Source organism: Pezoporus wallicus, unplaced genomic scaffold (assembly GCF_028554395.1).
Source record: "Pezoporus wallicus isolate ANWC-B61680 ecotype Strahan unplaced genomic scaffold, APGP_CSIRO_Pwel_v1 contig_7991, whole genome shotgun sequence".
Taxonomy (NCBI): domain Eukaryota; kingdom Metazoa; phylum Chordata; class Aves; order Psittaciformes; family Psittacidae; genus Pezoporus; species Pezoporus wallicus.
The window spans coordinates 1-15,185 of record NW_026638208.1 but is presented as its reverse complement, the minus strand read 5'-3'; the positions used below and the strand labels follow the sequence as shown (position 1 = coordinate 15,185).

General features: G+C 59.3%; 1 protein-coding gene across 1 annotated transcript; it reads right to left on the bottom strand.

Annotated features, from left to right (window-relative positions):
* Window positions 1-3,648: 3,648 nt before the first annotated feature.
* Window positions 3,649-14,183, bottom strand: SYDE1 (synapse defective Rho GTPase homolog 1). The gene is made up of 8 exons (XM_057409918.1): window positions 14,089-14,183; window positions 11,483-12,058; window positions 9,350-10,048; window positions 9,043-9,257; window positions 6,384-6,510; window positions 6,146-6,303; window positions 4,811-5,045; window positions 3,649-3,953 (listed from the first exon to the last, which is right to left on the bottom strand). The coding sequence occupies exons 1-8, from the start codon at window positions 14,174-14,176 to the stop codon at window positions 3,649-3,651; spliced, it is 2,403 nt and encodes an 800-aa protein (XP_057265901.1). The 5' UTR covers window positions 14,177-14,183.
* Window positions 14,184-15,185: the final 1,002 nt, after the last annotated feature.

Sequence of the window (15,185 nt, the reverse complement as noted above, 5' to 3'; positions counted from 1 at the left end):
GGTGCCAACGCCTTGGGGACACCCAAAGTGACACTTTGGGCACTGTGCCCTCCCCTTATCGATGTCCTCCCCTTATCGATGTCACCCCAATATCAGTGTCCCCCCCATATCACCCCCCCTTTAGATGCCACCACACACAGAGCCCGGTGGCAAGTGCAGCTTGTGTCATTTATTGCTGGTGACAGTGACAAGGCAGTGGCAGGATAAGGGGGGGGTCAGGCCACCCTTGGGGGGGGGGGACACAACACACAGGGGACACCTTTGTGTGTCGTCCCCCCCCACCCCAGGCACTAACCCTGGTGGTTTCACATTGAGCTGGTTCCTTTAAGGCTAATACTGAGCAAGGCTTTGGGGGGGGGGGGTGCATTTTAGGGTCCCCCCCCCATAATACTGGTAATGGGGTGGAAGGGATGGGGGAGAGGATTTTGGGGGTCCCCCCCATAACACTGTCAATGGGTCTATTTTGGGGGTGCAAAGAGGCTGTGGTGATGGTGCAATAAATAAAGCTGAGCCCCCCCACCCCGTACCGGCTGCCCCCACTGTGAGGGGGGACTGGAAAATGGAGGGTGGGGGGGTCCCCATTGCCACCCAAGCTGGGTTTGGGTGACATTGGGGTGTCCTAGAACCCTTTTTGGGGTGCAAAAGGGGGGTTGGGGGGACTGAGCCAGGGAGGTCATGGACCCTTGTCAATAGTCCCTAATACTGATGGGGTTGGGGGGCTGGGGGGGGTGGACAAGGGTCCCAATGGAGGGGGGGGGGGGGGTCCCCATTGTCACCCAGCTGGGGGTGGGCGATATGGGGGTGCCCCATCACCATTCATGAGGTGCAAAAGGCAGTCATGGACCCTTGTCAATAGTCCCTAATACTGATGGCTTGGGGGGGGGGGACGGGACACAACTGTGGGGAGGGCCCCAAGGGGGGGGACAAGGGGATAAAAAGGCACTTGGGCCATCTCCAACCAAACCAGAGCCAAAGGAGGCCCCGAATCCTTCCTCTGACCACCACCCCCCCCCGATGGGGGGGTGGGGGGGTCCCCACCTCAGCCCTGGTGGCATCGGTGTCACCATCGGGTCCCTCCTGCTCCGTGCTGTGCAAATCGAAGGCAACTCCAGGCAAGTGCTGCTGTTTGGTGGCATCATCACCGGTGGCATCATTGTCACTGGTGTGGGCATTGTGACTGGTGGCATCGTCACTGGTGGCATCGTTGTCACCGGTATTGGCATTGTCACTGGTGTCTGGTGGCATCATCACCGGTGTCATCGCTGTCACCGGTATTGGCATTGTCACTGGTGTCTGGTGGCATCATCACCGGTATCATCACTGTCACCGGTACTGGCATTGTCACTAGTGGCATCGTCACTGGTGTCATCGTTGTCACCGGTATTGGCATTGTCACTGGTGTCTGGTGGCATCATCACCAGTGTCATCACTCACCGGTACTGGCATTGTCACTGGTGTCTGGTGGCATCATCACCGGTGTCATCGTTGTCAATGGTCGTGGCATTGTCACTGGTGTCTGGTGGCATCATCACCGGTGTCATCGTTGTCACCAGTATTGGCATTGTCACTGGTGTCTTGTGGCATCATCACCGGTATCATCACTGTCACCGGTACTGGCATTGTCACTGGTGGCATCGTCACTGGTGTCATCATTGTCACCAGTATTGGCATTGTCACTGGTGTCTGGTGGCATCATCACCGGTGTCATCGTTGTCAATGGTCTTGGCATCGTCACTGGTGTATGGTGGCATCATCACCGGTGTCATCACTGTCACCGGTATTGGCATTGTCACAGGTGTCTGGTGGCATCATCACCGGTGTCATCTCTGTCACCGGTACTGGCATTGTCACTGGTGTTGTCATCACCGGTGTCTGTTGGCACTGTCACCAATGTCAGTGTCACCAGTGTCTGTTGGCACTGTCACTGATGTTGATGTCTGTTGTCACTCGTGCCAGTGTCACTGGTGTCCACTGTCACCAGTGTCTGTTGTCACCAGTGCCGCTGTCACCGGTGTCCAGTGTCACCAGTGTCTGTTGTCACCGCTGTCACCAGTGTCCAGTGTAACCAGTGCCGCTGTCACCAGTGCCACTGTCACCAGTACTGCCATCACCAGTGTCCGGTGTCACCAGTGCTGCTATCACCAGTGCCACTGTCTGGTGTCTGTTGTCACTGCCGTCACCGGTGTCCACTGTCACCGCTGTCCGCTGTCACTGCTGTCACCAGTGTCTGCTGTCACTGGTGACCGCTATCACTGGTGTCTGTTGCCACCACTGTCACCAGTGCCGCTGTCACCAGTGTCTGCTGTCACTGCCGTCACCAGTGTCTGTCATCACCACTGCCACTGTCACCGGTGTCCAGTGTCACCAGTGTCTGTTGTCACCGCTGTCACCAGTGTCCAGTGTAACCAGTGCCGCTGTCACCAGTGCCACTGTCACCAGTACTGCCATCACCAGTGTCCGGTGTCACCAGTGCTGCTATCACCAGTGCCACTGTCACCGGTGTCTGTTGTCACCGCTGTCACCGCTGTCCGCTGTCACCAGTGTCTGCTGTCACCACTGTCATCAGTGTCACTGCTGTCTGTTGCCACCACTGTCACCAGTGTCTGCTGTCACCACTGTCATCAGTGTCACTGCTGTCTGTTGCCACCACTGTCACCAGTGTCTGATGTCACCAGTGCCGCCATCACCGGTGTCTGTTGCCACCACTGTCACCAGTGCCGCCGTCACCGGTGTCTGTTGCCACCACTGTCACCAGTGCCGCCGTCACCGGTGTCCGGTGTCACCAGTGCTGCTATCACCAGTGCCACTGTCACCGGTGTCTGTTGTCACCGCTGTCACCGCTGTCCGCTGTCACCAGTGTCTGCTGTCACCAGTGTCTGCTGTCACCACTGTCATCAGTGTCACTGCTGTCGCCACCACTGTCACCAGTGTCTGCTGTCACCACTGTCATCAGTGTCACTGCTGTCTGTTGCCACCACTGTCACCAGTGTCTGCTGTCACCACTGTCATCAGTGTCACTGCTGTCTGTTGCCACCACTGTCACCAGTGTCTGATGTCACCAGTGCCGCCATCACCGGTGTCTGTTGCCACCACTGTCACCAGTGCCGCCGACACCGGTGTCTGTTGCCACCACTGTCACCAGTGCCGCCGTCACCGGTGTCCGGTGTCACCAGTGCTGCTATCACCAGTGCCACTGTCACCGGTGTCTGTTGTCACCGCTGTCACCGCTGTCCGCTGTCACCAGTGTCTGCTGTCACCAGTGTCTGCTGTCACCACTGTCATCAGTGTCACTGCTGTCGCCACCACTGTCACCAGTGTCTGCTGTCACCACTGTCATCAGTGTCACTGCTGTCTGTTGCCACCACTGTCACCAGTGTCTGCTGTCACCACTGTCATCAGTGTCACTGCTGTCTGTTGCCACCACTGTCACCAGTGTCTGATGTCACCAGTGCCGCCATCACCGGTGTCTGTTGCCACCACTGTCACCAGTGCCGCCGACACCGGTGTCTGTTGCCACCACTGTCACCAGTGCCGCCGTCACCGGTGTCCGGTGTCACCAGTGCTGCTATCACCAGTGCCGCTGTCACCGGTGTCCGTTGTCACCGCCGTCACCAGTGTCCAGTGTCACCAGCGCCACCGGTGCCGCGCTCACAGGCACACGTTGATCTGCTGCCCCAGCTCCCTCTCCAGGTCCAGGATGAGCGCATCGAAGTCCTTCAGGTTGAGCCGGGGCTCCTCCCGCAGCCCGAAAGGGGTCGTCCCCCCGCCGGGGTCCCCGTGCCCGGGGGTCCCGGTGCCGCTGGCCCCGGGCAGCAGCAGGAGCTGGCGGCCGCACACGCTCCAGTCCCCCGCGTACCGGTTACTTGGGGGGCTCTCGGGGCCGCGGGGCCGGGGCCGGGCCACGACCGCGGGCTCCGGCAGTTCCAGGCGTAGCCGCGGAGCTCGGGGGGGCGCTGTGGAGCAGAGAGGGGGAATGGTGGGAATGGGGGGGGGAATGGGGGGGAATGGGGGTGAGGGGGGCACAGGTGGGAATGGGGGGGGGGAATGGGGGGGAATGGGGGTGAGGGGGGCACAGGTGGGAATGGGGGGGGGAATGGGGGGGAATGGGGATGGGGGCACTGGTGGGAATGGGAACTGGGAATGGGGGGGAATGGGGGTGAGGGGGGCACAGGTGGGAATGGGGGGGGGGAATGGGGGGGAATGGGGGTGAGGGGGGCACAGGTGGGAATGGGAACTGGGAATGGGGGGGAATGTGGGTGAGGGGGGCACAGGTGGGAATGGGAGCTGGGAATGGGGGGAATGGGGGTGAGGGGGGCACTGGTGGGAATGGGAGCTGGGAATGGGGGGGGAATGGGGGTGAGGGGGGCACTGGTGGGAATGGGAGCTGGGAATGGGGGGGAATGGGGGTGAGGGGGGCACGGGTGGGAATGGGAACTGGGAATGGGGGGGAATGGGGGTGAGGGGGGCACAGGTGGGAATGAGAGCTGGGAATGGGGGGAAAAGGGGGGGCATGGCTTGGGAACACTGGTGGGAATGGGCAATGGGAATTGGGGGGGGAAATGGGGGTCATGGGAATTGTGTGGGGATGGAGGCACTGGATCAGTTACTGGGAATGGGGGGCACTGAGCAGCAGGAATTAGGGGGACCCCAAGAGAGATGTTGGATGTGGGGGGCCTGGGAATGGGGGCACCCATTACTGGAGGTGACAAAGGGGGGGCATGGAGCTTTAGTTGGGAATGGGGACACTGGATCAGCTACTGGGAACGGGGGGCACCCCAAAAGCAGCCATATGGGGGGTGACCCCACTTACCCGGCCAGGCCTGCAGCAGGTAGTGCAGCACCTCAATGTGCCTCTTGAAGTCCACGGCGCTGGCCATGTCCTGGCTCTGGGTGCTGCTGTGGGTGCTGCTGTGGGTGCCGGTGCCACGGCTCGGGGTGAGCAGCACCGGCCCGAAGCACACGGCGATGTTCTGGGGGTTCATGCGGTTCAGGTCGTGGTGCGAGGCCACCAGGCTCAGGTGGTCCAGGAGCCGTGTCAGGGTGGCCTGAGGGACACAGAAAGCACTTTATGGTGCTGGGCACCCACCTTAGGGTGCTGGGAACCTACTTTTGGGTGCTGGGCACCCACCTTATGGTGCTGGGAACATACCTTATGGTGCTGGGAACCTACTTTTGGGGGCTGGGCACCCACTTTATGGTGCTGGGAACACACCTTATGGTGCTGGGAACCTACTTTTGGGTGCTGGGCACCCACTTTATGGTGATGGGAACCCACTTTTGGGTGCTGTGAACACACCTTATGGTGCTGGGAACACAATTTTGGGTGCTGGGAACCCATTTCTGTGTGTGGGAACCTACTTCATGGTGCTGGGAGCCCACTTTTGGGTGCTGGGAACCCACCTTATGGTGATGGGAGCCTACTTTATGGTGATGGGAACCCCCTTTTGGGTGCTGGGAACCTACTTTTTGATGTTGGTCACCCAACTTTTTGATGTTGGGCATCAAAAATTTGGTTCTGGACACCTACTTTTTGGCACTGATCACCCACTTCTTGACACTGGACACCCATTTTTTGATGTTGGGCACCCAATTTGGTTCTGGGCACCCAACTTTTTGATACTGGGCACCCAATTTGGTTCTGGCATCCACTTTTTGATGGTGGGCACCCACCTTTTGGTGCTGGCCACCCACTTTTTGATGTTGGTCACCCACTTTTTGATGTTGGGCATCAAAAATTTGGTTCTGGACACCTACTTTTTGGCACTGAGCACCCACTTTTTGACACAGAGCACCCAATTTGGTTCTGGGCACCCAACTTTTTGATACTGGACACCCAATTTAGTTCTGGAGACCTACTTTTTGGCACTGGGCATCCACTTCTTGATGGTGGGCACCCACCTTTTGGTGCTGGTCACCCACTTCTTGACACTGAGCACCCACTTTCTGATGCTGGGCACCCAATTTGGTTCTGGACACCTACTTTCTGGCACTGGGCATCCACTTCTTGATGGCGGGCACCCACTTCTTGGCGTCAGGCCCCCACCTAGGCCCTGGGCCCCCAGCTTTCTGTTGCTTCGCACCCGCTTTTCAGCACCGGGCCCCCCACATTTGATGCCGAGCACCCCCTTTGGCGCTGAGCACCCACCTTCTCCACGTCGGGCAGACACTCCAGCAGGGTGACCGCATCCTGCTGCCCCGGTGCCACCCGCGGGGGCCTCTTGGCCATGGCCTCCAGCACCACGCGGTGGAGCGTCGGGGTGATGAGCGGCGTGGGCAGCTCCCGCAGGTAATCCTTGAGGATCCCTATGGCAAGAGGACCGCCCCCCATGGGGCCGTCAGGGTGGGCCATGGGAGCTGAGGGGCACCCATAGGGTGGCACCCACCCGTGATGACGTTGATGTCGGGGTAGAGGTGCTCCGAGAGCGTCACGGCTGCGCTGTCCCGCTCGAAGGCGTCGCGGAGCTCCTTCTTCACTGCAGCTGAGCCACACAACCGGTACAGGCCCACCACCTGCATGGAGACACCAGTATAGACCAGCATAGACCAGTATGGGAGGGTTCAACCACCACCACCCGCAGGGGTACACCAGTATAGACCAGTATAGACCAGTATGGGAAGGTTCAACCACCACCACCCGCATGGGGACACCAGTAGAGACCAGTATAGACCAGTATGGGGGGGGTTCAACCACCACCACCTGCATGGGAACACCAGTAGAGACCAGCATAGACCAGTACAGGGGGGTTCAAACACCACCACCTGCATGGGAACACCAGTAGAGACCAGCATAGACCAGTACAGGGGGGTTCAAACACCACCACCTGCATGGGAACACCAGTAGAGACCAGCATAGACCAGTATAGGGGGGTTCAACTACCACCACCTGCATGGGGACACCAGTAGAGACCAGTATGGAGGGGTTCAACCACCACCACCTGCATGGGGACACCAGTAGAGACCAGTATGGAGGGGTTCAACCACCACCACCTGCATGGGGACACCAATAGAGACCAGTATGGAGGGGTTCAACCACCACCACCTGCATGGGAACACCAGTAGAGACCAGCATAGACCAGTACAGGGGGGTTCAAACACCACCACCTGCATGGGAACACCAGTAGAGACCAGCATAGACCAGTATAGGGGGGTTCAACTACCACCACCTGCATGGGGACACCAGGAGAGACCAGTATAGACCAATATGGAGGGGTTCAACCACCACTACCTGCATGGGGACAGCAGGAGAGACCAGTACAGACCAGTAGAGACCAGTATGGGGGGGGTTCAACCACCACCACCTGCATGGGAACACCAGTAGAGACCAGCATAGACCAGTATAGGGGGGTTCAACTACCACCACCTGCATGGGGACACCAGTATAGACCAGTATGGAGGGGTTCAACCACCACCACCTGCATGGGGACAGCAGGAGAGACCAGTACAGACCAGTAGAGACCAGTAGGGGGGGGTTCAACCACCACCACCTGCATGGGAACACCAGTAGAGACCAGCATAGACCAGTATAGGGCGGTTCAAACACCACCACCTGCATGGGAACACCAGTAGAGACCAGCATAGACCAGTATAGGGGGGTTCAACCACCACCACCTGCATGGGGACAGCAGGAGAGGCCAGTACAGACCAGTAGAGACCAGTATGCGGGGGGTTCAACCACCACCACCTGCATGGGAACACCAGTAGAGACCAGCATAGACCAGTATAGGGAGGTTCAACCACAACCACCTGCATGGGGACACCAGGAGAGACCAGTACAGACCAGTAGAGACCAGTATGGGGGGGGTTCAACCACCCGCACCTGCATGGGAACACCAGTAGAGACCAGCATAGACCAGTATAGAGGGGTTCAACCACCACCACCTGCATGGGAACACCAGTAGAGACCAGCATAGACCAGTATAGGGGGGTTCAAACACCACCACCTGCATGGGGACACCAGGAGAGACCAGTACCGACCAGTATGGAGGGGTTCAACCACCACCACCTGCATGGGGACACCAGTAGAGACCAGTAGGGAGGGGTTCAACCACCACCACCACCTGCATGGGGACACCAGTAGAGACCAGTATGGGGGAGCTCAACCACCACCAACTGCACAGGGACTCCAGTAGAGACCAGTATAGACCAGTATAGGAGGGGTCAACCACCATCACTTGCATGCTGACACCAGCATAGACCAGTATGGGCAGATTCAACTACCACCACCTGTGTGGGGATACCAGTATAGACCAGTCTGGGGGGTTTCACCCCAACCACCTGCATGGGGCCACCAGTATCGACCCGGGGGGGGGAGGGGTTCAAGCACCACAGCCACTATGGGGACACCAGTTTGGGGTGCATTCCTCCACCAAACCCCCTTTAACTGATATGGGCACCAGTTTGGGTGCATTCCTCCCCCACAACCACCACCAGACACCAGTTTGGGTGCGTTCCTCCCCCACAACCACCACCAGACACCAGTTTGGGTGCGTTCCTCCACCACAACCACCATCAGACACCAGTTTGGGTGCGTTCCCCCTCACAACCACCACCACCAGACACCAGTTTGGGTGCGTTCCCCCCCCACAACCACCACCAGACACCAGTTTGGGTGCGTTCCTCCCCCACAACCACCACCAGACACCAGATTGGGTGCATTCCTCCCCCACACACCAGTTTGGGTGCCAGACACCAGTCACCACCACCAGACACCAGTTTGGGTGCGTTCCCCCACAACCACCACCAGACCCCAGTTTGGGTGCGTTCCACCCCCACAACCACCACCAGACACCAGTTTGGGTGCGTTCCTCCACCACAACCACCACCAGACACCAGTTTGGGTGCGTTCCTCCCCCACAACCACCACCAGACACCAGTTTGGGTGCTTTCCTCCCCCACAACCACCACCAGACACCAGTTTGGGTGCATTCCTCCCCCACAACCACCACCAGACACCAGTTTGGGTGCGCTCCTCCCCCACAACCACCACCAGACACCAGTTTGGGGAGGATCCCTCCCCCAAACCCCCCTCCAAGCAGCACTCACCTTCAGGCCACGTTTCTCTATCTCAGCCACGCACTTCTGGATGATCAAAGGCACTTTGGTGGCCGTCTTCTCCCTTTCCACCAGTTTACCCAGTTCCACGCCGAAGACGCGCGGCTCCTGCTCACTGGGACAGTCCCATTGCTCCACCAAGGTGAACTTGGAGTAGAGGACGCCCCGTGGTTGCAACCTCACAGCCAACTGCTGGGCACGGCACCCTGCAGAGCCCAACGTTGCCATCAAGCTCACCCCCAAGCATCCAACATCCCCCCCCCCCCCCCCCCCATCAAGCTCTCATCCCCATGCTCACCGCGGAAGATGTGGGGCAGCACCACGGTGCCGTGGCAGCAGAGGCGGTTGCGGCAGGAGGTGGCATCCCAAGAGAACACCATCACCTTGAGGTGCTGAGCGCCCTCCAGCTCCAGGTTGAAGGTATGGTTGAGACCCAGGCAGCCCGACTTGCAGGCCAGCAGCGCCGTGCGCGCCCGCTTGGCCGCGTCCACCTGCAGCACGCAGAAGACCTCGCGCCCGTCCCCTCGGGGTGGCTTCAGGTCCTTCACGCCGTGGAGGTGGACGCTCACCAAGCCGGAGATGTGCTGCCCGCAGCGGGGTGGTGCCTCCCCACTGCTGTAAGGGTGGAAAGCACCCACATCCAGCCCTAGATCCACCTCATCTGCGTCGCAGTGGGGCTTGGCCTTCATTGGAAGCTCCGGGGAGTCTCCATCGCTCAAGTAGCCACCTCTGGGGGGGGGTTTAGCCCACGGCGACGCCACGCTGGTGTCCAAGTGGTAGCGGCTGATGACGTTGCTGGATTCCTTCCTCTCGGAGGGGGATGCTCCCTCCTCGTGGCCTCGGGAGCGGGGATTCCGGAGGCTCAGCTTCCTCCGGAGCTCTGGAAGCTTCTTCATCTTCATGGAGAGGCGGCGAACGGTGCCCGGGGACTTCACCTTCTGCAGGGCCCGGCTCTTGGTAGGGCTGGCGGGAGGTGATGGGGTGGTGGGGGCCTTCCCTGTGCCAAGGGGAAAGGGGTGAGTGGGGCTGGGAAGGGCAACGGGAAGGATCCTTGGGATGGGGTGGGGTTGGGATGTGGAGAAGGGGATGGGGAATGCAGGGGATGGGGACACGCTATGGAGCGGGGACAGTGTCTGTGGGTCTTGAGGACACCCTCACCCACAAAACACGGGTGCCCAATAGCAAAACTGGGTGCCCAGTGCCAAAACGGGTGCCCAATAACAACAAGTGGGTGCTCAGCAGTAAAATTGAGTGCCCAACACCAAAAAGTGGGTGCCCAACACCAAAAAGTGGGTACTCAGCACTAAAATTGGGTGCCCAACACCAAAAAGTGGGTGCCCAACACCAAAAAGCGGGTGCCCAGTTGGGTGCCCAATAACAACAAGTGGGTGCTCAGCAGTAAATTTGGGTGCCCAACACCAAAAAGTGGGTGTTCAGCTCTAAAAAGTGGGTGCTCAACATCAAAAAGCGGGTGCCCAATAACAAGGAGTGCCCAGCACTAGAACTGGGTGCCCAACATCAAAAAGTGGGTGTCCAACACCAAAAAGTGTGTGCCCAGCACTAAGAAGTAGGTGTCCAGCATCAAATTGGGTGCCCAACGTCAAAAAGTGGGTGCCCAGCGCCAAAAAGTGGGTGCCCAGTGACAAAAACGTGTGCCCAACATCAAAAAGTGGGTGCCAAACACTAAAAGGTGGGTGCCCAGCACCAAAAAGTAGGTGCCCAGTGACAAAAACATGTGCCCAACATCAAAAAGTGGGTGCCCAGCACAAAAAGTGGGTGCCCAACATCAAAAAGTCGGTGTCCAATACCAAAAAGTGGGTGCCTAGCACCAAGAAGTGGGTGCTCAATACCAAAAAGTGGGTGCTCAATACCAAAAAGCGGGTGCCCAGCACCAAAAAGTGGGTGCCCAGTGAGAAAAATGTGTGCCCAACATCAAAAAGTGGGTGCCAAGCACAAAAAGTGGGTGCTCAACACCAAAAAGTCGGTGTCCAATAACAAAAAGTGGGTGGCCAATACCAAAAAGCGGGTGCCCAGTGCCCAAAGTGGGTTCTCAACATCAAACTGGGTGCCTAGCACCAAAAAGTGGGTGCTCAATACCAAAAAGCGGGTGCCCAGTACCAAAAAGCGGGTGCCCAGTACCACAAAGCAGGTGCCCGGTCCCCAAAGTGGGTTCCCAACATCATACTCGGTGCCCAGCATTAAAAAGTGGGTGCCCAACACCAAGAAGTCAGTGTCCGATACCAAAAAGAGGGTGCCTAGCACCAAAAAGTGGGTGCTCAATACCAAAAAGTGGGTGCCCGGTACCCAAAACACGTTCCCACCATCAAACTGGGTACCCAGCACTAAAAAGTGGATGCTCAACCCCATAAGGTGGGTGCCCAGCCCCAAAAAATGGGTGCCCAAGAGAGCAGTGGGTCCCAGGTCTCCTCACCACCAGGCTGTGTCCGTCCCGGCTCCTCGGTGCTGCGGGCTCCGGAGCTCTCCCCCATTCCCAACGCATCCCAGGCGGGCTCTTCCCTGTCCCCATCGCGGCTCCCACTTCTCCTCCCGGCGCTCCCAGGCTGCGGATCCTCATCCTCCGGGATGGGGTTGTACCAGATGTCCCCCTCGTTGCCGGCAGCGCCGGGATCCACCTCGGCTCCAGCTCCCGGCTCATCCAAACCTGGAATCTTCAGGGATGACAGCACCCAGTGCCGGCTGCTCCGCTCCAAGCTCTGCAGGTAGGCTCCATGCCCAGGATTCCTACCGGGAATCCCCAGCTCCCCAGAGCCGTTCAACGCCACCGCATCCTCCAGGTCGGCCTTGCCGGGATGCTCAATGCCAACGGCAGGATCCGGCTCTCCGGCGTCCACCGGATCCTGGGAAGCTTTGGCAGGAAGCGGCTGCTTCTCATCCCGGCCTCCGCAGGAGAAACGGGCCCAGTTCTGCCGCCGGGATGCGGCCGGCACCGGATCCGTGGATGCTACTTCGGGATCCGGCGGGGAATCAGGGCTGGGAGCGGGATGCTCTGTGGGAGGAAGGGGGAAAAGGTGGGATGGGATCCCAAAATCCCACTGCCACCACACCAGGAGCTCTCTCTTGTCCCCAGCCCCATCCTGAGCATCCCATCCCAGCTCCCTCAAGTCTCATCCCAATCCCAGCATAGGAACAGGCAGCGGATCCAAACTTCTGGAAGTCCGGATGTTTACTGCTGGCCGGATCCGAGACATTCCCATTGCTCTGGCAGGGAATGAGGTGGGGAGGGCACAGCCCCAACCCCTCTGTACCCAATAGGATTGGGATGCAGCCCTGCACCCTGTGCACCCTTTCTTAGTGGGGTCTCTTTATGTGGGGTGCAGAAGGGAACCCAAAGGGATGGGGGTCCCTTCCTATAGGGGATTCCTTTATGTGGGGTGCAGAAGGGACCCCAAAGTAATGGGGGTCCCTTCCTATAGGGGATCCCTTTATGTGGGGTGCAGAAGGGACCCCAAAGTGATAGGGAGGGTCCCTTCCTTAGGGGCTCCTCCTTCCTTTTGGGATGCAGAAGGGACCCCTATAGGGGGCGCCCCTTTATGGGGGGTGCAGAAGGGACCCCAAAGTGATGCTCGGGGGGGGGGGGTCCCTTCACAGGGGGGGCTCCCCTCCTTAGGGGCTCCCTTTTCCTTTTGGGTTGCCGACGGGACCCCAAAGTGAGGGGGGGTCCTTTCCTTTTCTTTAGGGGGTCCCTGTTTCTCTTGGGGTGCAGAAGGGACCCCAAAGTTATGGAGTCCCTTCTTTAGGGGGGGACCCTTCCTTAGGGGGCTCCCCCTTCCTCTTGGGATGCAGAAGGGACACTAAAGTAATGGGGGTCCCTTCCTATAGGGGGCATCTCTTTATGTGGGGTACAGAAAAGACCCCAAAGTGATGCTGGGAGGGTCCCTTCCTTAGGGGCTCCTCCTTCCTTTTGGGATGCAGATGGAACCCGAAAGTGATGCTGGGGGGGTCCCTTCTTATAGGGGGCGACCCTTTATGTGGGGTGCAGAAGGAACCCCAAAGTGATGGGGGGGGTCCCTTCCTTAAAGGGGTCCCTGTTCCTCTTTGGGTGCAGAAGGGACCCCAAAGTGATGCTGGGGGGGGGTCCCTTCCTTAGGGGGGATCCCTTTATGTGGGGTGCAGACGGGACCCCAGAGTGATGGGGGGGGCCTCTTCCTATAGGGGGCGACCCTTTATGTGGGGTGCAGAAGGGACCCCAAAGTGATGCTGGGGGGGTCCCTTCCTTAGGGTGGTCCCTTTAAGTAGGGTGCAGAAGGGACCCCAAAGTGACGCTGGGGGGGTCCCTGTTCCTCTTTGGGTGCAGAAGGGACCCCAAAGTAACGGGGGTCCCTTCCTATAAGGGGTCCCTTTATGTGGGCTGCAGAAAGGACCCCAAAGTGAAGGGGGGGTCCCTTCCTTAGGGGTGTCCCTTTCCCCTTGGGATGCAGAAGGGACCCCAAAGTGATGCTGGGGGGGTCCCTTCCATAGAGGGGTCCCTTTATGTGGGGGGCAGAAGGGACCCCAAAGTGATGCTGGGGGGGGTCCCTTCCTTAGGGGGGGTCCCTTTAAGTAGGGTGCAGAAGGGACCCCAAAGTGATGCTGGGGGGGTCCCTGTTCCTCTTTGGGTGCAGAAGGGACCCCAAAGTAACGGGGGTCCCTTCCTATAAGGGGTCCCTTTATGTGGGCTGCAGAAGGGACCCCAAAGTGAAGGGGGGGGTCCCTTCCTTAGGGGTGTCCCTTTCCCCTTGGGATGCAGGATGCAGAAGGGACCCCAAAGTGATGGGGGGGGCCTTCCTTAGAGGGGTCCCTGTTCCTCTTTGGGTGCAGAAGGCACCCCAAAGTAACGGGGGTCCCTTCCTATAAGGGGTCTCTATGTGGGCTGCAGAAGGGACCCCAAAGTGATGGGGGGGTGGGGTCCCTTTCCCCTTGGGATGCAGAAAGGACCCAAAGGTGCTGGGGGGGGGGGGGGTCCCCCGTTCCTTTGGGGTGCCGACTCCCCCCCCCCCATGGTGCTACCGGGGGGGTCCCCGTCCGTTCTGCCCCTACCTCGCTCCTTCCCGTCCGGTTTCTTCCCTCTGGGCCGGTCGCGGCCCCTCAGGCGGGAGAACGTTCTCCTCAGCAGCGGCTCCGCCATCGCCCTGCCCGGCTCCCCTTCAACCCCCAGCTCCGGACCCCTTTAACCCTTCCCCGGACCCCTTTAACCCTTCCCCGGATCCCTTTGAACCGGTCCCGGACCCCTTTGAACCGGTCCCGGACCCCTTGGGCCCGCCCGTTCCCCTCAGCGCGCCGGGGCCCTCAGCGCCGGCTCCGCCATGATCCCGGCCCTGCTGCGGTCCCGGGGCGCTGCCGGGAGCTGTAGTCCGGAACCGGGGAGACCCCCCCCGCCATAGAACCCCATAGAAACCCCCCCATAGACACCCCCCCCCATAGAACCCCCCCCATAGAACCCCATTGACATCAGGGGACCCCCCCCCGATGCACACGGGAGCGGCTGGGGCCTGGCCCGCGGCCTGAGGTGAGGGGATATGGGGGGGGGGGGGGATTTAGGGGATTTAAAGGGGTATTTTGGGTAAAAAAAGGGGTTTAGGGGTAAAAAGAGGGGTTTAAGGGGGTATTTAGGGAGACTTGGGGGGTATTTGGGGGCGTGGGGGGTAAGTGGGAAGGGGGGGTAAATGGTGCTTGGGGGGGGATTTAGGGGGCTCAATTTGAGGGGACCTAAGGGGTATTTGGGGTCTAGGGGGGCGTTAGGGGGTTCAAATGGGTATTTGGGGGGATTTAGGGGGTTTAAAGGGGTATTTTGGGTAAAAAGAGGGGGTTTAGGGGTAAAAAGAGGGGTTTTAGGGGGTGCAAGGGGGTATTTAGGGAGACTTGGGGGGTATTTGGGGGTCTGGGGGGGCATTTATGGGGCTCAAAGGGGTAATTGGGAAGGGGGGGTAAATGGTGCCTGGGGGGGGATTTAGGGGGCTCAATTTGAGGGGACCTAAGGGGTATTTGGGGGTCTAGGGGGCGTTAGGGGATTCAAATGGGTATTTGGGGGGATTTAGGGGGTTTAAAGGGGTATTTTGGGTAAAAAGAGGGGGTTTAGGGGGTGCAAGGGGGTATTTAAGGAGACTTGGGGGGTATTTGGGGGTCTGGGGGGCATT

Excerpts from the sequence above, each read along its gene's own strand:
- SYDE1 (XM_057409918.1), bottom strand. The coding sequence starts at position 14,176 with ATGGCGGAGCCGCTGCTGAGGAGAACGTTCTCCCGCCTGAGGGGCCGC. Across the intron at positions 10,049-11,482 it reads GGGACGGACACAGCCTGGTG|GGAAGGCCCCCACCACCCCA; the intron begins GTGAGGAGACCT and ends CCCTTGGCACAG. Across the intron at positions 9,258-9,349 it reads GCTGCCCCACATCTTCCGCG|GGTGCCGTGCCCAGCAGTTG; the intron begins GTGAGCATGGGG and ends TGGGCTCTGCAG.